At 40.7% G+C, this 24,449-nt stretch overlaps 1 protein-coding gene across 3 annotated transcripts; it reads right to left on the bottom strand.

Annotated features, from left to right (window-relative positions):
* Positions 1-1,289: 1,289 nt before the first annotated feature.
* sybu (syntabulin (syntaxin-interacting)) lies at positions 1,290-17,271 on the bottom strand. Of its 3 annotated transcripts, none has more exons than XM_036129776.1 (8): positions 17,078-17,271; positions 11,690-11,736; positions 10,307-10,493; positions 9,616-9,816; positions 6,979-7,078; positions 6,729-6,881; positions 3,952-4,107; positions 1,290-3,075 (listed from the first exon to the last, which is right to left on the bottom strand). In XM_036129776.1, exons 2-8 carry the CDS (start codon positions 11,711-11,713, stop codon positions 1,911-1,913), a joined length of 1,986 nt encoding a protein of 661 aa, XP_035985669.1. In that variant the 5' UTR covers positions 11,714-11,736; positions 17,078-17,271; the 3' UTR covers positions 1,290-1,910. The 3 variants fall into 3 exon arrangements, with proteins under 3 accessions (XP_035985669.1, XP_035985673.1, XP_012728385.2); XM_036129780.1 differs by having other exon boundaries at positions 9,616-9,762; positions 17,078-17,268; XM_012872931.3 differs by lacking the exons at positions 9,616-9,816; positions 10,307-10,493; positions 11,690-11,736; positions 17,078-17,271 and adding an exon at positions 9,005-9,232.
* Between the last annotated feature and the right edge of the window lie 7,178 nt (positions 17,272-24,449).

Raw genomic sequence — 24,449 nt, 5'->3', positions numbered from 1 at the left:
CTAAGCGTTACAGACTCCAAGGTAATTTCATTTATCAGAGGTTGCATGTACATAAGAGCATCTGAAAGACCTGCGAGGGTTCAGACAGAAAAACTTGACTTGCGTAACCATTTCTCCAGACCATTTGTACCCTAAATCATTCTGGCACACAATAATATCGGACACATCACAATCAGATATTATGTTGAAAGTATCTATCCATCATCTATACCCATTTATCCTTGCTGGGTTCGGCAGTCATTGGGTGAGAGCCAAAGTACATGCTGGACATGTCCAACACAGCGACAAAAGACAAATTCACGCACACAACCAGTTGACCTAATTATTTGGATTTTTTTTAACAATGACAGCATCCAGAGTACCCAGGGAAAACCTAGCATGCACAGGGAGTGCATGCAAACTCTACACAGAAAGACCCCAGGCACAAACCCAGGATGTCCTTGTTGCAAGGCAACATTGCAGCCAACCTCCCCGCTGTGCAGCCAGCACTGGAAACACGATCATGATTACTTGAAAGCAGCCCTGTGCCTGAGGACAGCTTTGCAAACTACTAAACTGTCACCAGAACATCCTGTAAGCGGCAGCCAAGAGTTATAGCGGATTTCATTTGACCCCCATTACAATAATATCACATCCGTCCACCTGGGGACTTGTCTCGCTTGCCAAAACCGCTAAGAAACTGACCCAGTTTTTCATTTTAAAGAAATAAGCTCATCAGTAGCAGAGAGGAATATGTTTCAGCTGCCAACCGGGATCTACGGATGTTACAGAACAAGCATGTTCTCGAGCTGCTCAATAATTAAATCCAGTGTGGGGATGAGAGCATTTGATGAATCATTTAATGCTTTATTAAAAGAGAATCGCGGTTATGCAACTATATTACCATATGGCAGAGCGGAAGTGGGGTCAAAGTTAGACTTTCCATTCATTTCTAGCCCTTTTCAAAAGATTAGCGAATCTTTGGCATTTGCAGATTAAGTTAACCGGATCTGTACAGCATCAGTATTTATGGTCAAAGAGTTCCAAGCAGAGGATCTAATGCACTCAGCGTTGTCAGCTCTATAACCCAGGGGACGTCTGAAAACACAGGCAGAGGCTTTTATCCAAGACAGCTTAGAAGCTTTTAAGAGGCTAGATGCTTCAGCCTAGCTTTCTGCATTTTATTTATTCATGAAAAGAACTCCTGCAAATGGAGAAACTTAGTAATTTTCAACAATACTTTTATGTAATCTTAGATTCCCAGTCAGGGATTCTGGTCACCATGAGATTAAAACATCTGGAGTCCAAGCTTGCCCAGAATTATCATGCTTTAATAACAAAGTTACAATGACAGTAGATGTAAACCAACAATATTGCACATTGCTCAGGCACAGAACAAGCCTTGGGTTGCTTTAAAGCATCAACTCATTTGTATGAACGATACACAAGCTGTACAGACTAAAGCTCTACTCCAAAGGAAAGGGTCGAGTGAGGGTGAGGGGGATTTCACAAAACTGTGAACTCACATTAAAGCTTTGGCTGAAGGTTTAAGGTTCCTTTATGAACAGCAACACAAAACATTTCAAAATCCAAACAAATTAGCATCCAGTCTTTCATTACTTAAAGGTCTTAAAATTAAAACAAAAACAAAACAAAAAAACGTGAAATCACAGAACATAACCATCTACTCAGATGATCTGCTTATTAAATGTAAATAAATAAACAAAGAATAATAAATACTGTTTGGTCACCACTAAGCTTCCCTTCATGGTAACTGTAGAGTGCAAAAACTATTGAAAACAAAAACAGCTGGAATAATCTCAAGTGTTGACTAAAAAAAAAAAAAAAAAAAAAAAAGAAAAGTTCCCATAATTCTCTTGGCAAAGTGCTTTCAGTTCCAAGCTAGGCGTGAGCATGCAAGTTTGAAGCGATTATGCGTTTGGCCTGCGAGCGACGTGACGTAGTGAGTGCAATCCCATGATGCAGCAGCCCCTTATCAGAGCCCCGATGTTGTAGACTGGCGGGCTTCCGTCGACACCGTGCCGCGAGTACAGCCAGGCCACGGTGGGCAACACCGGGGCTGCCACTGCCACCAGATCAACCAGAAAGCTCTTGCTCCAGTAACGCTTGTCCACCAGCTCTCGCCTTGTAGACTCAAATTTTCTCTCTTCACAGACACCAAAGTCCAGTTCCTCCATGAACCCGCTGCTCTTTGTAGCGTCTGAACAAACAGCATCGGTGGACGTGTCTGGAGCACCGACAGGCATGCTGGGGTAGAAGCGTTCTGAGTCAGGCTGATAGACAGTGGATGTAGATGTGGGCAGGACTGGGAAATCCAGGAGACTGCTGGGAGCTGTGAGACCCGCACCCCCATGTGATGCCCCGTGGAACTTGAGTAGCTGAAGCAGCAGAGCATGCAGGTCTGGGGATATGGGCTGAAGGTCGGTCTGAATCTCTTTGTCTGTGTTCTGGTGGCAAGGTTTGCTTGAAGCGCACGTTACTGGGGATGAAAGTAAATCTGGCGGAGATGCTGGGGGTGGAGCAGATGCATCCACCAAATGTCCGTCTTCTGACAGAGCTGGCTTCACAGAGCCAGACTCTACTGGGGGCCCCGGCCTGCAACTGGAATCCTGGCTGAAATCCACAGCAGTGGACATGAAGATCTGCTCAAAAATGTCCTCTCTGTTAGCCATCTCATCATTCACCAGCAGCCCACTGTCTGCCATTGCCTCAGCTCCCGCATTCCCTCTCTCTTCCTCCCCCAACAGCTTCTTATCGCCGCCTTCAGGACTGTCGTACATAAAGTCCAAGCCACCTTCATCTTGGAGGGAGGAACCACTCTGAGCAAGCTCCATGCTGTGCAGCAGGGACTCCAGTTTCCTGTTTTGGATGTTGATGTCAATGAAATACTTCTGTATTCCTTTATCCTTCTCCATGAGGCTGTTCTTCATAGTTTCCACCACCTGACGCAGCTGCCGGATCTCTTTGCGGGCTTCTTTGAGGGACAGCTGAGCCTCCACTCGGTGGCATTCCTCTTCAATCCAGTCTTCCCTCATTCTGCAAAGCTGGGCCTTGAGCTCTTCAATCTCGTTCTCTCTAGTAAATTAGAAAGAACATCGTCAGAAATAAACAACCCTAATTTATGTTGTATACCACATCATAAACAGGTGGGGAACTTCTAACAGAATATTAAAAGGTGTTTTTCTAGTGCAATAGCTCTTTGCCGTTTTTTTTTTCCATTGATTGTTTTATGCTTGGATTGAGGTCCTGCAGGTATTATGTCAGCGCTTTTTCTTCTGAAGCAGTCATTAACCAATTTGAAATAAATGTCAAGATGTACAAGTATACCACAGCACCAAATCTATTGTGAATTGTCACTTTAATAATTCATATTAGTTTTCAAAGACTGCTTAAAAAACCTCCTCGCTTTAATTTTTGCATAGTGAATATCCAGACATCTGAGGTTGTAAGCACTGATATATGTGAGAATGATGGGCAACCAGGATTGGAAGAAAGTTGGTTTACAGGCTTTAGAAGACAATGATGGATCAGCAACACTGAAGAGATTTTGACAAGGATTCTGAATCCTTTTCATCCAATCAGACGGAGGGGAGTAAACGAGTACCAGATAATTTTATCAGTTCTTTACCTTGAATATGTTTTTTTTATGGTGCTATACATGCAGTAAATAGATAGTTGGCACTTCTTGACATAAGTTGGTGAAAAAGAAAATTTACCCTTTTCAATCTGCCTTATTTGAATGTGTTAGCTGTATTTGATGCTCTTTTTATGCCATTTAAGTTACCACTTACAAAAAGATGCAAATGGAAAAACTGGCATTTTGTTTTATAGAGGCTGGAGTACACGTACTGTGTGTTTGGCCAGACTTGCCTTCATTTAAAGGCAAGTCTGGCCACTTTATTTGAATTAATCACAATAAAAACTGAACTCCAGTGGTGGACGCTACACAACCTGTCATGGACTTTGTTCTCCGACTCCATCAGCTTAGTCTTCAGGTGTCTGATGGCCACTTCCTTCTGCTGGAGTGGGGTTAGGTACTGCTCAGGGTTCGGGGGCCTGATGCCATGGTTGTCTCCACAGGAGCGGTAGTGGCCCAAGGTCACTCTTCTGTTGAGTAAAGAGTTGATGGTGAAAGGAAACGTTAACCTCGTGTGGAAGAATCATCCATCTGTCTTCAATGAAACATTAGAAAGCAGCAGGCAAAATAAAAACGACTGACGTTTGCAAAGCTAAATGACCCTCTGCTAAAGATAATTAGTCTGGTTGACAGAGTGCTGTCAGAGCAGATGCTCCCTGAAGCCTGGATTTACTGGCCGACGCAGGATTACTAGCAGTCGGACTCAATGAAGAAGTCTTACGAGCAAAAATATGTAGATTCCATCTAAACAGATCAAATATGTAATGTCTACCGAATGCTTTATGACCTGGATATTCAGCTAAAGAGAAGGGATTCATGAATTTATTTTCATTTTTCTTTTTTTTTTTAGAAGATCACAGGATGGATTTGGTCAAAGGAGTCTGCAAGCCCTGCTCTCACAATATCCTAGCAACCCGAAATACTTTGATGCAAATGCTCAGCCTCCCTGCCAGAAATAGAAACAGCCTAGGAGGAGGCAACACTGGGGAGAAAAGGATGTCACATGACACTTAGCCATACACGCAGAAAAAAAAGGCTGACAAAGGAAAGGTTTTAAAATGGCAGCAGTTCAGGGTTAAGCTGCGAGTACAAGATAAGGTAGGATCTATTTTGACAAAAAGAAAAAAGGCTCCAAGTGGAACAGTTTCATTCATGTAACAAATGCATTTTGTAGGTCAGATGTTTCATGTAGAGAGCAGCCTGAAGCACCGTATAAAAATTAATGGTGGAAAATTCCTGATTTCCCCGCTGCTTGAATGCAAGGTACACCCACTTCAATGTAGATCAGCTGGGTGACTGTCAGGGTAGCCTGTTTTTACATGTGCTCTATAAAGTGCTCATTAATCAGAGTCAGATTATAACCAACGTAATCCCTGACCGCAGCAAAGGAGGAAATGAAAGTCTGATCATAATCCCACCACCCACTCACTGCCATTTTGTCTGACTTCTAGGGCAAAGTAAGCATCACCAACTGCAAATGCATCTTTTTCTCCCTCAGAGCAGAAGTTCTGATAATGTAAAGATGGGAAATTAAGAAGGCCATTGTATAAATGGCAGAAATTGCAACCAAAGCATTTTACTTCTTGGTAATTTTAAAGGAGACATATCATGCAAAATCCACTTTTATCCCTTAAGTACATTTTGTTTTGTAATTTGAGTCTCTAGGAGTGCAGAAAAGCTGAATTTAGTCTGTCCAGCTGCTGGTCGATATCCATGTTCTGTTTGGGTAACATTTCTCAAGCTGTTCAGTTTTCACATTCTCTATTACGTTTTTCTAAACCATTACATCACTGGTAAACTAGGTCATGGGCTTCCGGTTCAGCTTTTTTATTGTTTTTGCTGTGATATTGTAGTACAATCTCAAGGATGGAGACACAAGTGGATAAGTAAAAATGTTCAGTTGTTGATTGTATTATTTGTCAATTGATTTTGAACAAAAATAATAAAAAAAAAAAAGAAACAGGCAGACATGCCAATTTACATAAATTGTTTGAAAAGAAGCAGGTAAAAGATTAAACAAAAATCGTCCTGCTCTTCTCTTACATCCAGGGGCGGTTCTATGCTAGGGCGACAGGGGGCATTAAAACCCAAAGCAAAGTCCTTTTGCGCCCTCAATGAAATCTGCCCGAAAAAAAAAAGCAGCATTTATCAACCCCTGCTACACACCCCGCCCAGCCTCTGGTTCTGTATCCTTTTTTTTTAAGATAAACAGCGGTTTTAAACTTTTTTCACTTTCCCCTCTCATCTCCTAGCTCCCAGTTGTTTTTAAAGAGCTCCGTCTCTCCATCAACAGTTAAGGGCCTAAAAAAATATCTATGTATACTGTGTTTGTAAATAGTCTTCATAAAGTTTTTTGGTAATTTTTTTACGATTTATATTATCTTTTATTTTTTGAGGTTGTTAGCAATTAGAATTACATTAATTTGAGATATGAAATTGCTTAATGGACATCCGTATATACAAGATATATATTATACAGTTGATTGTTAAAACCTGTATGAATAATATTTTTCTTTTCTTATTTTTCTTTATTCATTATTTTATTTGGAATTGCCCCCTTATTGTGGTCAGGGGGTTAGTATGCCTCAGTGACCCAAAGAGCTATACTAGCAGGAGTGTTGACTTCAGATTGGGGTAGAGGCCAAACTAACGTGTAATCCATCTCTTGGATGTTGGACACAGCTTACTCTATTTCCACGAAGAAAACACAAATAACCAACTACATAAATTTGCTGGAGTATAATGTGATTGCATAATGATGTCCCCTTAACATTTTGGCATGCCTAGAATCAGCCCTGCTTACACCTCAACATAAAGCATTACACAGTCCCCCATCAGAATACAAAAATGGCTGAACAGGGTGGAGTTGAATGCTATACGACCTTGAGGGGGCAGAGTATGAAGTGTCACCAAAACCAGTTGCTCTTAGAGGCACCTTATTACAGGCCTGTTAAATTAACACCAAAAGCATTGCAGTTCCCTTTTACATAGACCACAGCTGAATGATTTAAGTGTGAAAAGAAAGAAATTAAAAACATGACGTGTCCCCTTTAACCTATAGGATGACTGACTTTAGGTAAATGGCTAGTACCTTGAAGTGGGACTGGAGTTACAGCTGCTGCTGAGAGTTGAAGAGGCAGCTCTGGGAGGAGTCCTGTAGGGAGCGTAAAGCTCTGAATCATGCTTCACAGATGGGGCCCCGGCTGGTTTGAATACTGGGATCGTTCTGATGTGAGAGCTGCGACTTCATTTGAATTTGAAGGAGGTATAAAGAACAAATGCATAAAAAACTGGGAACTTTTGTTGGGTATATAACTGACAAGAGTATTCTGTAAACATACCAGCGTGAAGAAACTTTCTTCCCAACCGAACCCGACGTGAGGCTTTCCTTGGTCTTCAGGCTGCCAGTGCTACTGGAGGAACTGAAATCTGCTTCGCTGCCTGCAGGGGGAGCCAGAGATGCGTGAGCAGAGACGTGTTAGCATGGAAGCAGATTAAAGTGATGCAATCAACATTTTGAGAAACCACAAAGATTCTTTATAGGGTACGACAGTGGCACAAGAGTTAGAGAGTTTGTCCTGCAATTGCAGTTGCCGGTTCGATCTGCGCTCTGAGTCATGTCTCAGTCATGTCCCTGGGCAAGACAGTTTACTCGAATTGCTTGCTGCCGGTGGCCAGAGGGCCCGGTGGCGTTGATGCATGGCATCCTCGCCTCTGTCAGTCTGCCCCAGGGCAGCTGTGGCTGCTAACATAGCTCACCACCGTTGGGGTGTGAATGGGTGAATGGGTGAATGAGTGTAGTTTAAAGCCCTTTGGGGTTGTCGAAAGCAATAAAGCACTGTAAAAGCCATTTATAATTTTATCATTTATATTCCATGCACTTCTGTGACAGTAATTGCAAGGAATTTCTTATCAAAAGCCATAAAATGCTTCAAATTAACCTCAACTTATTTGCTGTTGCCCCACAATTGTCAGACTGTGGCACAATTACTCCTACAGCTGAGAAACAGACATGCTGTGGAGAATTAGAGAACTCTGTGCATCGAGTAAAGCAGAAAACAGGGAACCAAGAACAAACACTGGAGGTTTTTTTTTTATCATTGAAGTTGGACTGCTGGGAATAACCAAACCCAACCATATTTTAGTTGTAAGTAAAGAACCTAGAAGCATGTGACAATTGTCTCCGCTTCTAATAAATGCAAACACTACTGCGACATTTCCACTGACTGAGGTTGATGTGTACCAAAGACTTGAGATCCAAACCATCAGGTGTGCAAAGCAGTCACATAGAATTTGAAAGTTTGTATTGGTGGGAAAGTAAAGGTTTTTAACCCATGGAAACTCAGCTGATTGCAACTCACCAACAATGCTACAAATTTACAAATCTGTATCAGATGTAAATATACTTCAGTTCTAGTCCCTGAATTTGCCACATGGCAGTGGCCATGTGAAGGAAAAATGACAAGGAAAATAAGTTTTCCTGCTAGTATAGGAAATACACCCTGGATCCAATTTGTCATCCAGTTCATTTGATTTAAAATTTACAAAAACAGCTGCAGTAGAACGTCAAAGACTTCTCCTGAAAAAAGTCTGCCTTAATTTTCTCAAGGCACAGAAACGATTTGAACCAGTTTTAACTCTGGCGTTTCCCATCGTTTCACGGTGAGTTAAAAGATGTTGATTATTCAGGTTCATTGGATTTTAAAGGGTGGTGTTTTAATAAATCATTAAGACTTTGAAAGCTCTTTTAATCTAATATTCAATTTGTACATGTCCTGTTTTAAAACTTAGCCTTTGTAAAGTCTCTAAACCACACAGTCTCCCAATTACAAATTAGATTTTCCTTCCTATTATTTAGGTTAATTATTTCTTAACTGTACGACTCCGACGATTGACAACAACTACTGTCCTTGTACATGTATTGTTACCAACAGCCATTTATGGCAATGGTTTTAAAATAACTCAATTTTATATGTCAAGTGATTTCAAAAACGACGTTTCAAAAACATTTATGTATCCATGCAACCATCATCTGTTCTACACCCATTTATTCATCTTTGGTGCACATCTCCAGTGGTCATTTGGTATTGCCAATTAATATAAAGCGATGAAAAATGATAAATTGTGTCTTTTGATTTGGCAATTTCTATTAGAACTTAATTGATTCCTGCAACATCTTGGATCGCTAAAATCCTTTCCAGACCAACGATTAATAAATCATACATAAAAAGTTGTGGCAATGATATATTCTAAAAAACTAAATATTAATTCTAAAGAACTAAATGTTAGAGTTGAGAAGCCTTCATCACAAAAATTATCTAAAAGAAATAAAATAAAAATAAAAAAATAAAACATACAAAGTCCTACCTGAGAAACATCTTTTCCCATCAAACAACACCATGGTAATGTGTTTAGCAAAGACTGTGGAAAACTAACTTAAACTTGATGATCGTGACCCTTCACCACTTTGTGAGTCAACTGAGGCACTGTTCATGGTCGGTCAGTGAAGTAACCTCCTGCTAATCAGAGTAATTGGGTGCGCTCCCAAACCTTTCCAACAACCAATCAGCTTTCTTCCTGCCACTGAGTCACAATCAGGCATTTTTTTCTGTCTTTGGTGGCTAGATTAAAGGGCAGGAAATTAAATTAGGGGTAAAGACGGATCACTGTTTCTGATCAGCCTTAAACAGAGCATAAACACACTCTGATCTCCTTTTAGGAAAGGGACTTTGACCCTTTCCAGTGTTTGTATGTGGTTGTAATTCTGTGTGCTGCTGACTAATGCTGTCACTGTACTTTGGTCTTCAGGGACCTCCGAGTTATATTGTTAGACAGAAGCCTGCGGATAAAAGCACCGATGATGACGATAAAACTGGACACAGGAGATTTTATCCATGCAGATAAAAGGGGAAATTTAAAATCTCATTGCAATGGTTTCCTGAGAAAAGCTGCACATGGTTGAGTACTTTTATCTTTACCTCGGGTTCTCAGGGCCGACCTCAGCTCCCTCTTGTGCCTCGGCGCGCTGCGGGCCTCGCCGCCGCTCTCCGTCATCACCCTCACCCTCTTCACTTTGGTATGGCGCTCTGGCAGTGTGGGCGACCCGTGGGCACTCTGCTCTGAGCCTGACGGGGTTTTGGAGGGGGACACAGACTGACTAGTGGCGCAGCCGGTGTCATCTATTGTAGGACAGGCACACAGACGGGTAACAGCCAGGAACACGCAGGCCAGAGCACGCAGCCAACACAAGCAGTCAGTCAGAGCACAATGCTCAGCCCCGCTGGTTTTCTGGGCAGTGAACGCAGCAGCTTGCGTAACAGTTCAGCACCTCTGCTCACACACAGGCATTCTCTCTGAATGGTGTATGGTGTTTGCTCCTCATCTCGACAGGACTAGGTTTGAGTGAACGTAAAAATTACTTCTGCCTTGTCCAGATTGCATAACGCGCGATGCAAATTTAATCAGTTGGCAGAAGCGGCGTAAAGTAATTCGACACCTGTCATGACTGTTTAAAGTATCTGAGGTTTATACGTGGCATTCACTTTAACTGTGCTTTCCCGAGCTTATATAGAGCCATGTCTCGATATGGATTATTAAATAATATCTTATTGTGAAGGCCGACGGGATACATATAAAATGCTAATCTCAGTCTGGTCCTGATATTCTTACCAGAGCAAAAGCTGTTGGTGCTGATGGTCCTCTTGGAGTGCTCAGAACTGAAGTCGCAGTCCTTCCCCTCCTCCTCGGATAATAGGGAATCAGACAGAGGAGATCCCTTGTCCTTTGGTCGGAGAGGATGGAGGACTAAGCGCGGGATGCGACTGCGCGGGCTTCCTTTCTCAGGTGATTTCTTTTCCTATTTCAATCATTGGTCATAATGAAAGCCAAAATAAAATAATGCATTTTTTTATTCAAAAAACTTTTTTATCATATATACAGGGTTTCAAAGTTTTCATACCCCTTAAACATTTTCCCATGTTGTTCATTTTCTAATTCTTTCCAGAGAATCTCAATTGGATTTAGGTCTCCACTTTGACAGGGCCATCCTAACAAACAAAAATGCCTGGATCTAAATCCTTCCATTGTAGCTCTGGCTTTATGGTTATGGCTGTTGGCTCCTGTGGCAGGCTAAACTTTGGCCACAGTCTGAAGTCTTTGGCTGCTTCTAACAGATCTTTTTTTCCAGGACTGCCCTGGTTTTAGCTCCATCCATCAGCCCACCAGCTCTAAACCATCTTCCTTGTAGCTCCTGAAGAAATTGCAGCCCACACAGCATGATGCTGCCACCACCATGTTTCACTATGGGAATGGTGCTTTCACAGTAATGTGTGTTCATATGTGTTTTGCGTGCAGGCCGTAAATGGTCATTTTTGTTTCATCTAATCAGAGTAACTTTTTCTATATCCTTGCTGTGTCCACTACTTGTTGCATGCTTTAAATGAGACTTCTCTTGGCTTTTATTCAACAAAGGCTTTCTTCATGCCACTATTTAATGGCATAATAAATATTTTTCAGTCGACAGATTCCCCCAGTTGTGGGTCTTTGGACATCTGCAGCTACTTCAGAGTTACCATAGGTCTCTTGGCTACTTCTGTGATGAATGCGCTCCTTTCCTAGTCTATCAGTTTAGGTGGATGGTCATGTCTTGGAAGGTTTGCGTTTCCATTTTTAGATAATGGACTGAACAGTGATACTTGAGATATTGGAATATTCTTCTATACTTCTATACAGGATTTAAGCTTTTCAGCAGTGTTATCCCTGATATGTCTGATGTGTCCTGTGATGCTCACACAGGTGGACACTATTTCATTATTTGGTTACTTCTAAGGGAAATTTGTTGCACTAGATTGAATTTACAAATATATGAAAGGTTTTGCAAAAATGTGGATCAGTTTTAATGTGACAAAATGTGAAAAAGCTCAAGGGGTAGCAGTTCTTATAGTTTATATTGGTAGTACATAGTTTTCCTGTGTTACTGCCTACAAAAGCATGCCATCTATGATTATTGCCAAAGCACCCATCAATGCACTCAAAAGCAAAGAGCACACTCACCTCGTATTCTTGAAATGGCCCCATCGTGCTGGACACAGCAATATTCCCTAATGCATGGACGGTAAAACAAAAATAAAGTGATGTATTTCTGGTATGAAACGTGTCTGTGGCAGCATGTTGACGTGGCAGTGAAACTGTTCAAAAACAAGAGCCCTCTGTCTGAACTCTGTTACGCCACTCGATCCCACCCTCAACACACACACACACACACACACACAGGAAAACAGACGCCCCCACAAGGACAGATCCTGCCTGGTACAGATGGCACAAGAGTTCTTGAGCTGCACATTTATGTTAAAACCTTATCCAATATTTGTTGTCCTCCTGTATGGAGGGAAATTATAAACTGAGGCAGAGGGTTATTGCTATATGTTAATAAAAGGTTAGACATCTAATATTTAGCTTGTCTTTGAGTGATCATAAAGGTGTTAGACAAAACCCAACCAGAATTGCAAGTCTGCTTTGTAAAGACTGTGGATTTACTGTGAGGCAAGGAAAAAAAAAATATTGACAATGCCAAAATTCCTGTGAACTTTTGCATTTGTCCCACAGACTTCAATGTGTTTTATTAAGAATTTATCTGACAGACCAAAACAAAGCAGTGCATATTTTTGAAGTGAAAGGAAAACCCGTTTTCAATGTTTTTCCAAAAACCTGAAAAGTGTCTCTAACCTTTTTATTTAGGCACGTTTGCTCAGATACTCCTAATTGAAACCCTTTGTAGCCAATCTGCAAGGCAGTTTTATGTGGTACAATGACCCAGGCAAAATCCAAACCTAAATCGAACTCAGAATTTCTGGTGAGACTTATCTCAATCCAATCCTACTGAGCATGAGCTACTTCGATAAGGAGAATGGGCAAAAATGTCAGTCCTTACATATGCAAAGCTCCATGTCACAGCAAAATGAGCTCCTCGTATTACTTGTTTCTATTTCTAAAACTCATGTAGAATTTTACTTTCACTTCACAATTACATAAATTACCTTGTTTTCATCTGTCACATAAGATCCCGACAAAATAAACTGACGTTTGTTGTAATGTGAAAGGATATAGACAAGAAAATGAACACTTTTGCTCCTTTTTCTCTAATTTGATTTAGACTTTCTCAAAGACTATGTTTAAAAAGAGAACAGCATCCAGAGTTACACACATTCTATGATACACTTGCTCAAAGCCATCTGTGCCAAAAATGTGTTGCTGTCTAAAAAAAGCAACAAAGAGTTTCAATCAGTGAGCTATGATGGAGGATGGAGAGATAATATATTCTCTTTTGAATAAATTTCAATAAGAACATAGACTAGGAAAGGATCCTTGTTCTTTTTTTTTTTTTTTGTTCATGCATGTCATAAACGATATAACATTTTTATTTAGGCTAGAGAGCTAAATAATGCAGATCTTTAGTCATGCTTGGATAAACTTTATACAGTCGCTTCACTTCTTCTCTCTGGTAGATTGCATAAGTGGGTGAGTTACATAAGTGCATAAATATTCTTCTATATTTCTGTAAGAAATTATGTCATTGTCATATGTTTTCAAAAACTTTGGCTTCACTAATTTGAAAAAAAAAAAGATCCACCATTGATATTGCATGTGACCATGTTCTACCATTAACATCCGTTACTCCTTCATATGTAACCCAGAATGATTCAAAATGATCTTTTTCTAATCCCAGAGGCCGGGAGATAATTGCTAAAACCGGCCAGCGTGCCTGGGGAAACAGACCCCAGCTCGTTTTTAGAAACTGGTTCAGGTGGCTAGAACCACACTTGTCCCCTATTTAAGAGAAGTATCACATCAGCCTGTGTGACAAGACAGCAGAATCAGATTATAAGTAGCAATACTGAACAACAACAGCCTTGCCCTAGCAACACACTTAGCAACTGAGGAGGAATAAAAGCTGAATGAGCCAATCAAATAAGAGAGGAGCAGCTGCATCTACATATCGGCATAGTTTTCTCATCCTTAGATATTGTTCTTCCATAAGAATATATATAAAAATAATTTTTTTTTTTTTTTTTTTTTTTTTTGGGGGGGGGGGCATGATAGTGGCTTACTTCTTATAATTATAGCATTAGTTATCAATGATAGCAATTTAACACCTATGTTATGGTGCTACAAGTGTAACATATAATAAACAAAAAGTAAAAAAAAAAAAAGAACAGTCCCTGATGTAATGCAAGTAGATACAGTACATCACAAATATTTCATATACTGAATATTTCAATGTATCATAATTGGATTTTGCGAGATAGCCCAAAAAAAAAGTATCACACAACCATGAAGTAGAAGAAAAAAGATCTATAGTTTTACATTGTAGCTCAGGCTGTATGTTTATCATCGTTTTTTATTTTTCTGCTGGCAGGTGAAACCCCGCCACATTGTCGAGTATTTTGCATCTTGATTGTAGCTGGTTTCCTTTGAGGATTGCCATGCTTTCAACTCCATCCATTCTTCTAGTAACCATAACCACCTCTATTGTTCCTGCAGAAGAAAAACATCTCTTCTTCACAATGCTGCCAACACCATGTTTCATGGTGTGGTCAAGGTGTTTGTAGGGCTGGGTTTTGCCACACGTTGCTTTGTGTAGGTCAAATTATTCAGTGTTGGTATTTTCTGTCCAGAACACCTTTGCCATTTGCTGTGTCACCTACATGAGACATAGCAAACCTTTCTTCAACAAGGACTTTCCTTTTGCCAAAGGTAGCTTTGTAGAGTGGAAAACTGACTCATTAATGAATAAACCTACCTAAGCTGTGGGGCTCTGCAGCTCCTCCAAAGTAACCATGGACCTCTTGGCTGCTTCTCTGATTGATGCTCTCCCTGCCTGGCTCTAAGTTTAGTTGGGTGGCCATATCTTGGTAAGTTTTTGGTTGTGCCATGATCTTTAATGTGAAATCAAATTACTCACCCTCTAGTTACTAATAAGGTAACTTCTGAATGCAGATGTTGTTACCACATTTTATTTAGGGGTATCAATCTAATGATGGCTCAAACCTTTGCAAAATATTTTAGAAACCGTATCATTTTCGTTTCACTTCCCAACTTTGTGCTACTTTGTGTTGGTCGACCACATTACATCCTAGTGCAGCATCTTAAGGTTATTGGCGATAGCTTGAACTCATGTGAAAATTCAAGGAATACGAGTACATTTTCCCGGTATAGGTAAATTGAATAAAGGTTCCTAGTGAGTCTTTAGATGCATCTGGTTTTTGCCAGAAAAGTGTTGGTCCTAAATCATCTCATTAATGTACATCCAGGACCAAACACATTATGTTAGGATGCTTTCATTATATATATTTAAGCTTGACCTATCCATAAACAGAAATGATCAAGTGAATGGACTACACGTACGCACAGGGGTGGGGTGGGTGAATTAACTATTACAGGGCTGCTGCTCAGGAGACTCGCATTTATCTTCTGTTTGATGATAAATTTTAATGTTTGACCATTAAATTTAAGCTTACCTCTTTCATTATTACAGTCAAAAGAAATTTCATGTTTGAGTTTAATTCATTTTCTCTGTAAATATGACTTTCCTGCATAAATAACAGGCAGAACGTCTGACATTTTTAATAATAATAAGGTTTGGACTTAGATCCCCTTGTATGGTATTGTCTGTGTAGCACTGCTACATGTAGCTCTAGAGAACACTGTCATTTAAGCAAGGGCCAAACATTTACCTGACTTCTATGTGTTTTTGTTTGCTATGTAGCACTGCGCAATATTAGGAAAATTAGGACATAAGTGTTGAATCTTGTTATGATCAAATTGGTTGTAAAAAAAATCATATTTTTTTTCAGTCTTCTCTTTGTTTTCGATCGTGTTAATGTCCTCAAAACTATTACATTTTTGCATTTTTGTCACAGTTAAAGTATATTACGTGTGGGCAATAAGAGCAGAGAAAGTCCATCCAACTGGCCAAGTATGTTAACTTATACGTATGCCCAATGAGAACGCTTTTCCCTTGCTTATAATATGCTAACATACATTGTATCAAAGCAGTTGTATGCAATAGCATACTTTGATGGCACAGTGGGGTGCATTAGTTCAATATATACTTGTGCCCAATCTTAACATTTTGCAGGTGAGGCGGGATCAAATATTTGCAACCTGCTTAGCAATATTACCTCCTGGGGGATTTTCAAGCAAACTGCCCTCGAAACCACACATGTAAGAATGCATCTGTTTGAAAAAGCACTGATATATTAAATAGACAATCTGAAAAGAAATCTGACTTCTCATAAGCTGTTGGTTAGCGGTTGATAAACAAGTCTATAAACCTCTTCTGGAGCGTTTCCTCTCTTCCAGATGGTGTTTTTTTTTCCAAACAGCACGGCGTGGGCGTTGATATTAATTCCCTTAATCCATCCCCGAGTGTGCTTTATAATGTTGATCTCTCCCGCTGACTAATGTGGAGCTGTTTACCCCATTTTGATATTGACCACATGAGCCACTGAGTACGTCATTGCACGGTGCATCATTTATAGACAGTGAGTCTGCATTGAATTAAAAAAAAAATGCTGCCTTAAAGTTTGGAGCTCTTAATTACATCATTTACCATTATCATCTTAAGCTCATCGACTCCCAAACAGAATGCATCACCACGGCATGATCTCACTTCAGATCACTTTCACTCCTATAAAACCAATCAAGAATGATCAAAGAGGAGCAAGAGCTTTTGTTTACGCTGCATTGTGATCAGTTTCTCTGTCGTGACTGTTGGTTATCCCCCACGTTTTTGGCACAGTTTGTCCCCCAACCTGTCCTACACCGCGGCTGCCGACAATGCCACCCGTTTCCAACATAATAATGTCATAAAAATGTCATCATTGGCAGGATGAGTTGAGTCATCACACAGAAAAAGACACTCTGTAGAAGTTCAGATGACATATCTGACGTGTTTACACGACCCCCTTTGTTTACCACTTCACAAGCCGTTCATTGAGAGTGTTGTTATTTTCTTATTAAAACATATCCCACAAGGAACAGTAACAAAAGTATTCGTTATTTCAAATAAATCGAAACCGTGAATGCGTTTTTGGGTCTAAAAGTAGATTTTGTTTTGTTCCATCAGGCGCTCCCACAGAGATTGTTTTTCTCGGCTTCAGCTGCATCCAGAAAAAAAAAAAAAAGAAATAAAAAACGCAGAGGCGGCTGGAGCAACTTCAGCCTCGACAATGATTTCTGCTAACAGCCATCACAAAATAGAACTCGTATAAAAATTCGGTCATCGTTACGAAAGAAATAAAAAAATAAAAAAAACGTTTTTTGAACTTGTAAACAGGTCTTCCTCCGGCCACCTCCCCAGAGTATAGTTTCACTTTCATGTGATGATATGTTGCGTTGTTCATTTTCTTATCCATACAGCGAAGATGATGTTCCACCTACCAGAATGTTTGAAGCAGATGTTTTTCCCACAGAAAGACGCGCGTCAGCTGATGAAGCACAAGAGGGGCTCGTTGCTCTGCTGATGCTGATGCTGTTGCTGTTGCTGCGCGGCGCCAGCCTCCGCTCTGTCGGAAGGATGCAGACTGGAGGAGAGCTGAGCGCAAACCGTCGACGCAAACAGGCTGGGCGACAATCGGAAGCTCTTATGATGCGCACTCAGTGTGCCCGACATCCGCGCTGTGTTACATAACGCGTTACTTAACCAGCGACACGGGTAGAAAACACGGCCTCACATGAGAAATGGCTCCGAGGAAACATTTTAACATTTATAACTATATATTTCTCTACGCATTTCTCCTCATGAATCTATGCAAGGGCTCGGATTGAAAGCAAACAAAGGAACTGGGTCCAGTTATGACGCAGAACAAATTACGCTGATGTCTGACTGGCATGTTGGGAACATTATAACAAAGCAAACCGTTTTATACATATATTGAGCACAAGCCAATCAGAGATGTGCTTGAAGGCACATCTGAAGGACGGTTCTCTCCGTGGCGCTGAGACTGCCTCGATGACTGAGCGCTTTAGACTCAGCCATCTGCTTAGTCGTGTTTATCCACAGAATATCTTCAAGCAGAAAAACAAAGAGCGACTGGATTGTGTGCAGAAATACTGCTCGCATGCAAAGAGTCCGCATATTTTTTTATCAGGCTGAACCACTCCAAAAAAGTCACTATTACCTCCAGTCAGAAGTAGAAAATAAAAGATTACTTTAAACCTAAATCTGCCAGGGTATCAATAACGCTGGGCTTCGCTGCATGTGAGCCTATGAATCAACTCGAATCACACAAATGAGATGAGTAACAATATTTCTGAGAAAACTTTTCTGGGGGAGGAGGGGTCAAACACTTAAACTTTTGGGGTGGCACACTGAAACTAAAAGCCATAATTTCAGGATTTTATTCTACTGTTGTAGTAAAGCTGTCTGTAGAAAACTATCTTAAAGACTGAAGTGAACGTCTACTAATAGCTTTTGGTTTATTGTTTGATTTTTAATGTTACTAATGATCTAATGTGCATAGACCAATAACAGTACAGTTAACATTTTGTGTTGTACAACAATTCCTTTTTATTGTGTAATTATATTAAGAATAAGGTGTACATTTATTGAATTATTGAAAAACAAAACAATTAGTAGGGGAAAGTAGATACTGGCAGATACAAATAAAAGTCCAATAGAAGGTCAGGAAGAGCGGCTGCCTTGCTGGCTGTGCATAATGGGATGAAATGTTAAACTGATGCTACTATAATTTACACTGGCCAGTGGAGTGGCCAGGACATTGCACTTGTGGCGCCATTGAGCCCGAGAGGTTCCAAGGCTGGAAAGGATATATAGCCCCTGCAGTGAGTTTGGTGTTCCCTGGTGGTGCCCAGAAACTAATTCTGATCAGATGTCTAATCCACCTCAACTGACTCGTTCTGTTAAGGAGCAGCAGCTCTCTTCAGACACTCAAGGCACCAAGGCTGACTCCCAACCCAGAGGAAAAAACATATTTTTCTGTAACAGAGATAATTTAGAATCTACTCAATTTGCAATATGTCAGTCCATGTTTAGTTTGTCAATGTTTTTACTCTTCTCTCAATATTATGTTATCCTGATTAAAAAAAACATTAGACATGCCTTTTTCACAGAGAAAATAAAACTTTTTAAAATACTAAACTGTCTTTATACTTATTATTCAGAATAGTCTGACAGTCAAACAGCTTTTTTGATTTCAGACGAGATAGTCAAATATCGCCAAAATTAGAAACATTCTGTCCAGGGGTGATGCTGAAAAACTAGTCCATGCACTTGTTACTTCAAGGCTGGACTATTGTAATTCTTTACTATCAGGAAGTCCACAAAATGCAGTTCAAAGCCTTCAGCTGATCCAAAATGCTGCAGCAAGAGTTCTGATGAAAATCAACAAGAGGGATCATATTTCTCCAATTTTAGCTTCCCTTCATTGGCTTCCTGTTAAATCAAGAATATAATTTAAAATTCTCCTTCTCACGTATAATGTCCTTAATAATCAATCTCCATCATATATTAGAGCTCTGATTGCCCCGTATGTTCCTAACAGAGCACTTCGCTCTCAGACTGCAGGTCTGCTGGTGGTTCCTAGAGTCTCTAAAAGTAGAATGGGAGGCAGATCCTTTAGCTATCAGGCTCCTCTCCTGTGGAACCAACTCCCAGTTTTGGTCCGTGAGGCAGACACCCTGTCTATTTTTAAGACTAATGTTAAAACTTTCCTTTTTGACAAAGCTTATAGTTAGAGTGGCTCATACCCTGAGCTATCTCTATAGTTGTGCTGTGATAGGCCTAGGCTGCTGGAGGACATCAGGGTCTAATTTTCTCACTCTACTGATTTCTACTGTTCTTCAGTCTACTGTTCTCCAGTTTTGCATTGTATTACATTGAAATGACTGTGGTCATTTCAGCTTTTAACTTTTTGCTCTCTCTTTTTTTCTTCATAGTAGGTACACCTGGTCTGGCGTTCAGTTAACTGTGACATCATCCAGAGAAGACGGCTCACCCGCTATTACCATCTAATGTAGAACAGATTACTAGATCAATGTGTGCTTCTGTGCTTTTTTGTCTCTCTTGTTGTGTCTCTGCTCTGTCTTCTGTAACCCCCAGTCAGTCGAGGCAGATGACCGTTCATACCGATCCAGGTTGTGCTGGAGGTTTTCCTTCCCGTTAATGGGGAGTTTTTCTTCCCACTGTCGCTTCATGCTTGCTCAGTATGAGGGATTGCAGCAAAGCCATGGACAATGCAGACGACTCTCCATGTGGCTCTACGCTTTCCCAGGAGTGAATGCTGCTTGTCGGGACTTTGATGCAATCAACTGGTTTCCTTATATAGGACATTTTGACCAATCTGTATAATCTGACCCAATCTGTATAATATGATTGAACTTGATTTTGTAAAGTGCCTTGAGATGACATGTTTCATGATTTGGCGCTATATAAATAAAGTTGAATTGAATTGAATTGAATAGTCAAATATACCATATTCTTCAAAAACAGTGAAGTAGCACTATAATTTAGTTTTTAACTGTAGCTCTTCAACATCAATCAGCCATATTTTCTTACAGTGTTCACTCTGTATGCAGCATAAGGAGAAGCACAATCTGAGTGAGCATGTGAATAAAAGATAGAAAACTTGGTTGTGGTGCAAATTATATAACTATTTAATTTTTATGTTGTTTGTTTGGAAAGAGGATGCCGGTCCACATTGGAGCACCCTGGGCAGCAGCCCATATCAACAACCATCACTGTTCAGATACTAAAGCACAATAATCTCTGGTCATCCTTCATGCAGATTCTGCCTTTGCTGTGTCATTGTATATTTTGTTTTTCTCTTTGTGTGTGTGTGTTTTTGTTTGTTTGTTTTTTGGGGGAGATAGACATGTTAACTCAGCACCGAAAGGCCCTGACAAGTAATCGTACCCGAGACCAACTGTCTTAACCTTAACTGCCTAACGGCATTTTGTTGCCCTTTCTGCCTACTACTGCCACTGCCTATGACTTTTAAGTTCATTGTCGCCACCAGCTGTTCATAAGTGGAATTGTATGAAAGGAGTTTCAGTTGTTAAAAAAGGAAAAATTTACATCCTGTCATTAATCATTTTTAATACTGGCGTGTGACCTTTTTATCTGTTTTATGTCCTGCACTTTAACATCCTTAACTCATATAGTTATGTAAGGTAAAAATATGAGTCAATGCATACACATTTTGTATTGTTTGTACATCATAGCATATTGTATTAATACCCATTACCAATGGAAACATATACCAGAATGGAGGTAATTTCTGTTAAAATGGTTTTATGCATGGCAGAAACGTACCATTTGAAAGTCCTGTTTTGTTTTTAGTTTTTTTGTTGTTGTTTTTTCCCTAATTGCTGGTCACCTTTCAACATGGTGCACAAGGTTTTCTTTTAAAGCACCCACATCATGCAATATCAACATTTCTGAGCTTTTAACTGTGTCACGATGCTATTCCTTCTTCAAAATCATGTCTAAAGTAGTATTTTACTGGATTCATGCATGTCTGGGTAATCGTCTGAATTCTGCTCTCTGATCAGCAGCTCCTCCCAGTCCTGGAAAACGAGAAGCCACGACCAGTCTATGCAGAGCGGTCATCATCACCCGCCTCCTCCTGGAAGTACCTACCTTGACCACAGTGATGTGAGGCAGAACGTGATCATTTATACTTAAAGATGAGAAAAAGAGACTCTTTTAGCAGCTAAAGGCTGGTTCACCCGGCAGCATTTTAAAATAGTCTGCCAATTTTAAAAGCCTGAGAGACACCACACGTAACAATAATAAAATCGTAGATAAAACATATCTGCTGGTACAGTGTGTGGTGTCCAGTCAGACTGCTAGCACAACACACCACACACTAAACATAGTGGTGAGTATCCCTGCTTGTCACGTAAGAGACCACGGTTCCATTCGCCAACAGGGAGCCAGACGGTGCTGAGATACATCAATAATGATACCAAACAATTTCACACCTTCTGTTGCAAATAGAGTGGCTGCAATAAGAGAACCTACAGATGTGTTTCAGTGGAAGTACATCAGCTCCAAGTCAAATCCAGTGGGTGAGTTCTGTCTGCAGACAGCTTTATGTCATGTAAGAGGTGGATAAATGGCCCTGACTTCCTCAGAAGGCCAGAGCATGAGTGGCCAGAGCCCTTTGAACCCCAGCCTGTTTTTTCTGAGGGCCCAGAGTTAAAAAAGGGACATCCTGATAAATGGCATTGGCAAACAGCTACAGAATCCCACCATTACGTATGTCCACTATTTCTCAAGCTGGGCCAAACTTAAGATTTCACTTGCTTGGTTTCTCAAATTAAAGGACATTCAGCTGAGCTTGAGTAGGAAGAGTACATAGTTGATGGCGGTTTGTCCTCCTGTTGACCCTTGTATAACTCAGAGGAGACAAGAAGAAAAGATGAGAAAGAATAGAGCTGCCATTTGTAAATAAGCTCTTACAGTAAAGCACATCTCAAGAGCAGTGATTGTCATCATCTGTTACCGCCAGCATGCTATGGAGGACCAAGTCTTCCATATCTAAAAATAAATACAGAAATAAATAAATGCTCAATAAATAAATAAGCATACAATTTATTGCCACCAAATTAATAAATGTAGGTAGAAATTAAATTATACAGTGAGACATAAATGTATATATCTCTTTTAATTAGCTTATTTATTTATTCGCCTTTGTAATAATTACCTTATTTATTTATTGTGTGTTATAATCTTCAACTTTATTTATTAATTACTTATATTTTTTAAGTATTTATTTATGTGCATGTTATAATATTTTTGTCTGTTTTATTCTTCCTTTGTATTTTTTTACCCTATATATTTCTGTGATGCTATTTATTTCTGCCTGTCGTTTTTACATTTCTGTCTGTCCTTTTTACATTTCTGTATGCATTTCTGCCTCATTATGCAAATGAGGAGGGCTGTGTCTTAAGGGCTCAACTTCTTCCCATTGGTTGGTTAGCGTTTTACTGCGTCGGTCAAATCTACATGGCTTTTCCCCGACATGAAGCATGTCAAACTCAGCAGGCAGCCGTTCAGTGTCCGACCTCTTAAGGGAAGCTGCTAATAGACTGGAAGAGTTAGAACGCTGTACATTTGGGATATTAATGTTTTTCCTGTGGTTTCAGATTCGGCTTTTCAAGATCAGTAACTCATAGGCGGATGATTTCTTCTACAAAACAGACACCTATCTGTAACCACTGCAAGGCAGACAGTGAGCTACAACCATAGTTTCCTCAAAACAAGTCTCCCATCGCGCTGGGTGAATTACATTGGGCCCTATGCAGAGCTCGCTTGATAAGAAAATACTGTAGTTAATTATAAAAGGCACAATATGAATTATCAGATTCACTTTCAGGCAAGGTCTCTCGGAGGCCGGCGGCGGAACCGGACCCGGCGCCTGGAGAGAGAGAGAGCAGAACCTGGTGCCGGACTACGAGCTAGAAGAGGCGCGTGGCTACAGAGTCCAGGGGATGCAGGCCCCGGGCTACAGGCTTCAGGTTCAGACGGGGCCTGGCTACAGGCTTCAGGAGGCCCCGGCCTACAGCCTTCAGGAGGCCCCGGCCTACAGGCTTCAGGAGGCCCCGGCCTACAGGCTTCAGGAGGCCCCGGGCTACTAAGAAAAACAAGAATCTCCCACAAACTTGACTCCAATCGAGAAAAAGATTTCTCAACATCAGACCGCCACTGTTTGTCGGCCGATGGGTCCATGTTAGGCCAGATCATTCTGTCACGAATTCAGAGACAGAGGACCAAGTATTCAGGCCGGACAAGGAGATGAATGAAAAAACAGGTTTAATTAAGGCGATCTAGACAATACAGGGGCAGGCAGAACTCAGTGGTCGGAATGACAGTCCAAAAACGGTACACAAAATGGCAGTCCAGAACAGGCAGGAATACAAACAGGGATATGGCAAGCTCTGATAATCCAAGGGCAGAATCAGGTCAGCAAAACGAGTGAGCAGTCAGACAGGGCAGGGCAAAACAGGTTCAGGATGGCTCAGATGTCAAAAAGGCAATTGGGTAATATTAACAGACATTATGGATGCTGGACAAAACTCACCAAACGCTTGTAAAGACAATGATCTGGCCGACATATATCTGACAGAGGCAGATATAAGTAGGGGAGTGAGCAGGTGAACAGAGTGAAACTAATTACAAGAATGGGTGGAGCTGATCAGGGGAGACAAAATGGCTGGAACTAAACTGAAGCTGATTGGATGGTAACTGGTGAAGGGGAGTGAGAGGAAGACAAAAGAATGCTGGCAAGTGAACTGAATAAGGGCTGGTGACAGAAGTGATCAGAGCAGGCCAGAAGAAACTGATAACAGGAAACAAAGTACAAAATCAAACCACAGATCATTGTCTTTTGTCTTTTGGTGAGTCTAGTCCAGCATTCCCTGTTTTGTTTGTTTGCCTGTTGACCTGACCCAATTTGCATTTTTGACCTCTGTGCCAGCCTGAGCCTGATCCTGTTATCCTTGCCTGTTTTTTCCTGCCCGCCTGTGTACCGACTTGGAACTGTTATTTGACCACTGAGCCTGCATATTCCCTGACTGAACGTTTTGAGCTTTATTAAAGCCTTTTTGTTTGCACTTTTCTTGTCTGGCTGAATACTGGGTCCATCCGTCTCTCGTTCGTGACAGATTCTCATTTGTATGTGAATTCAAACTAATATTATTCACATAGTTCACTTTGGAAGGCTTAAAAAAGCACAACATAGATACTTTATCCATCCATCCATCCTCTTCCGCTTATCTGGGGTTGGGT

This window comes from Fundulus heteroclitus, chromosome 3, assembly GCF_011125445.2.
Source record: "Fundulus heteroclitus isolate FHET01 chromosome 3, MU-UCD_Fhet_4.1, whole genome shotgun sequence".
NCBI classification, from domain to species: Eukaryota; Metazoa; Chordata; class Actinopteri; order Cyprinodontiformes; family Fundulidae; genus Fundulus; species Fundulus heteroclitus.
This window is presented reverse-complemented; position numbering and strand designations above follow the sequence as displayed.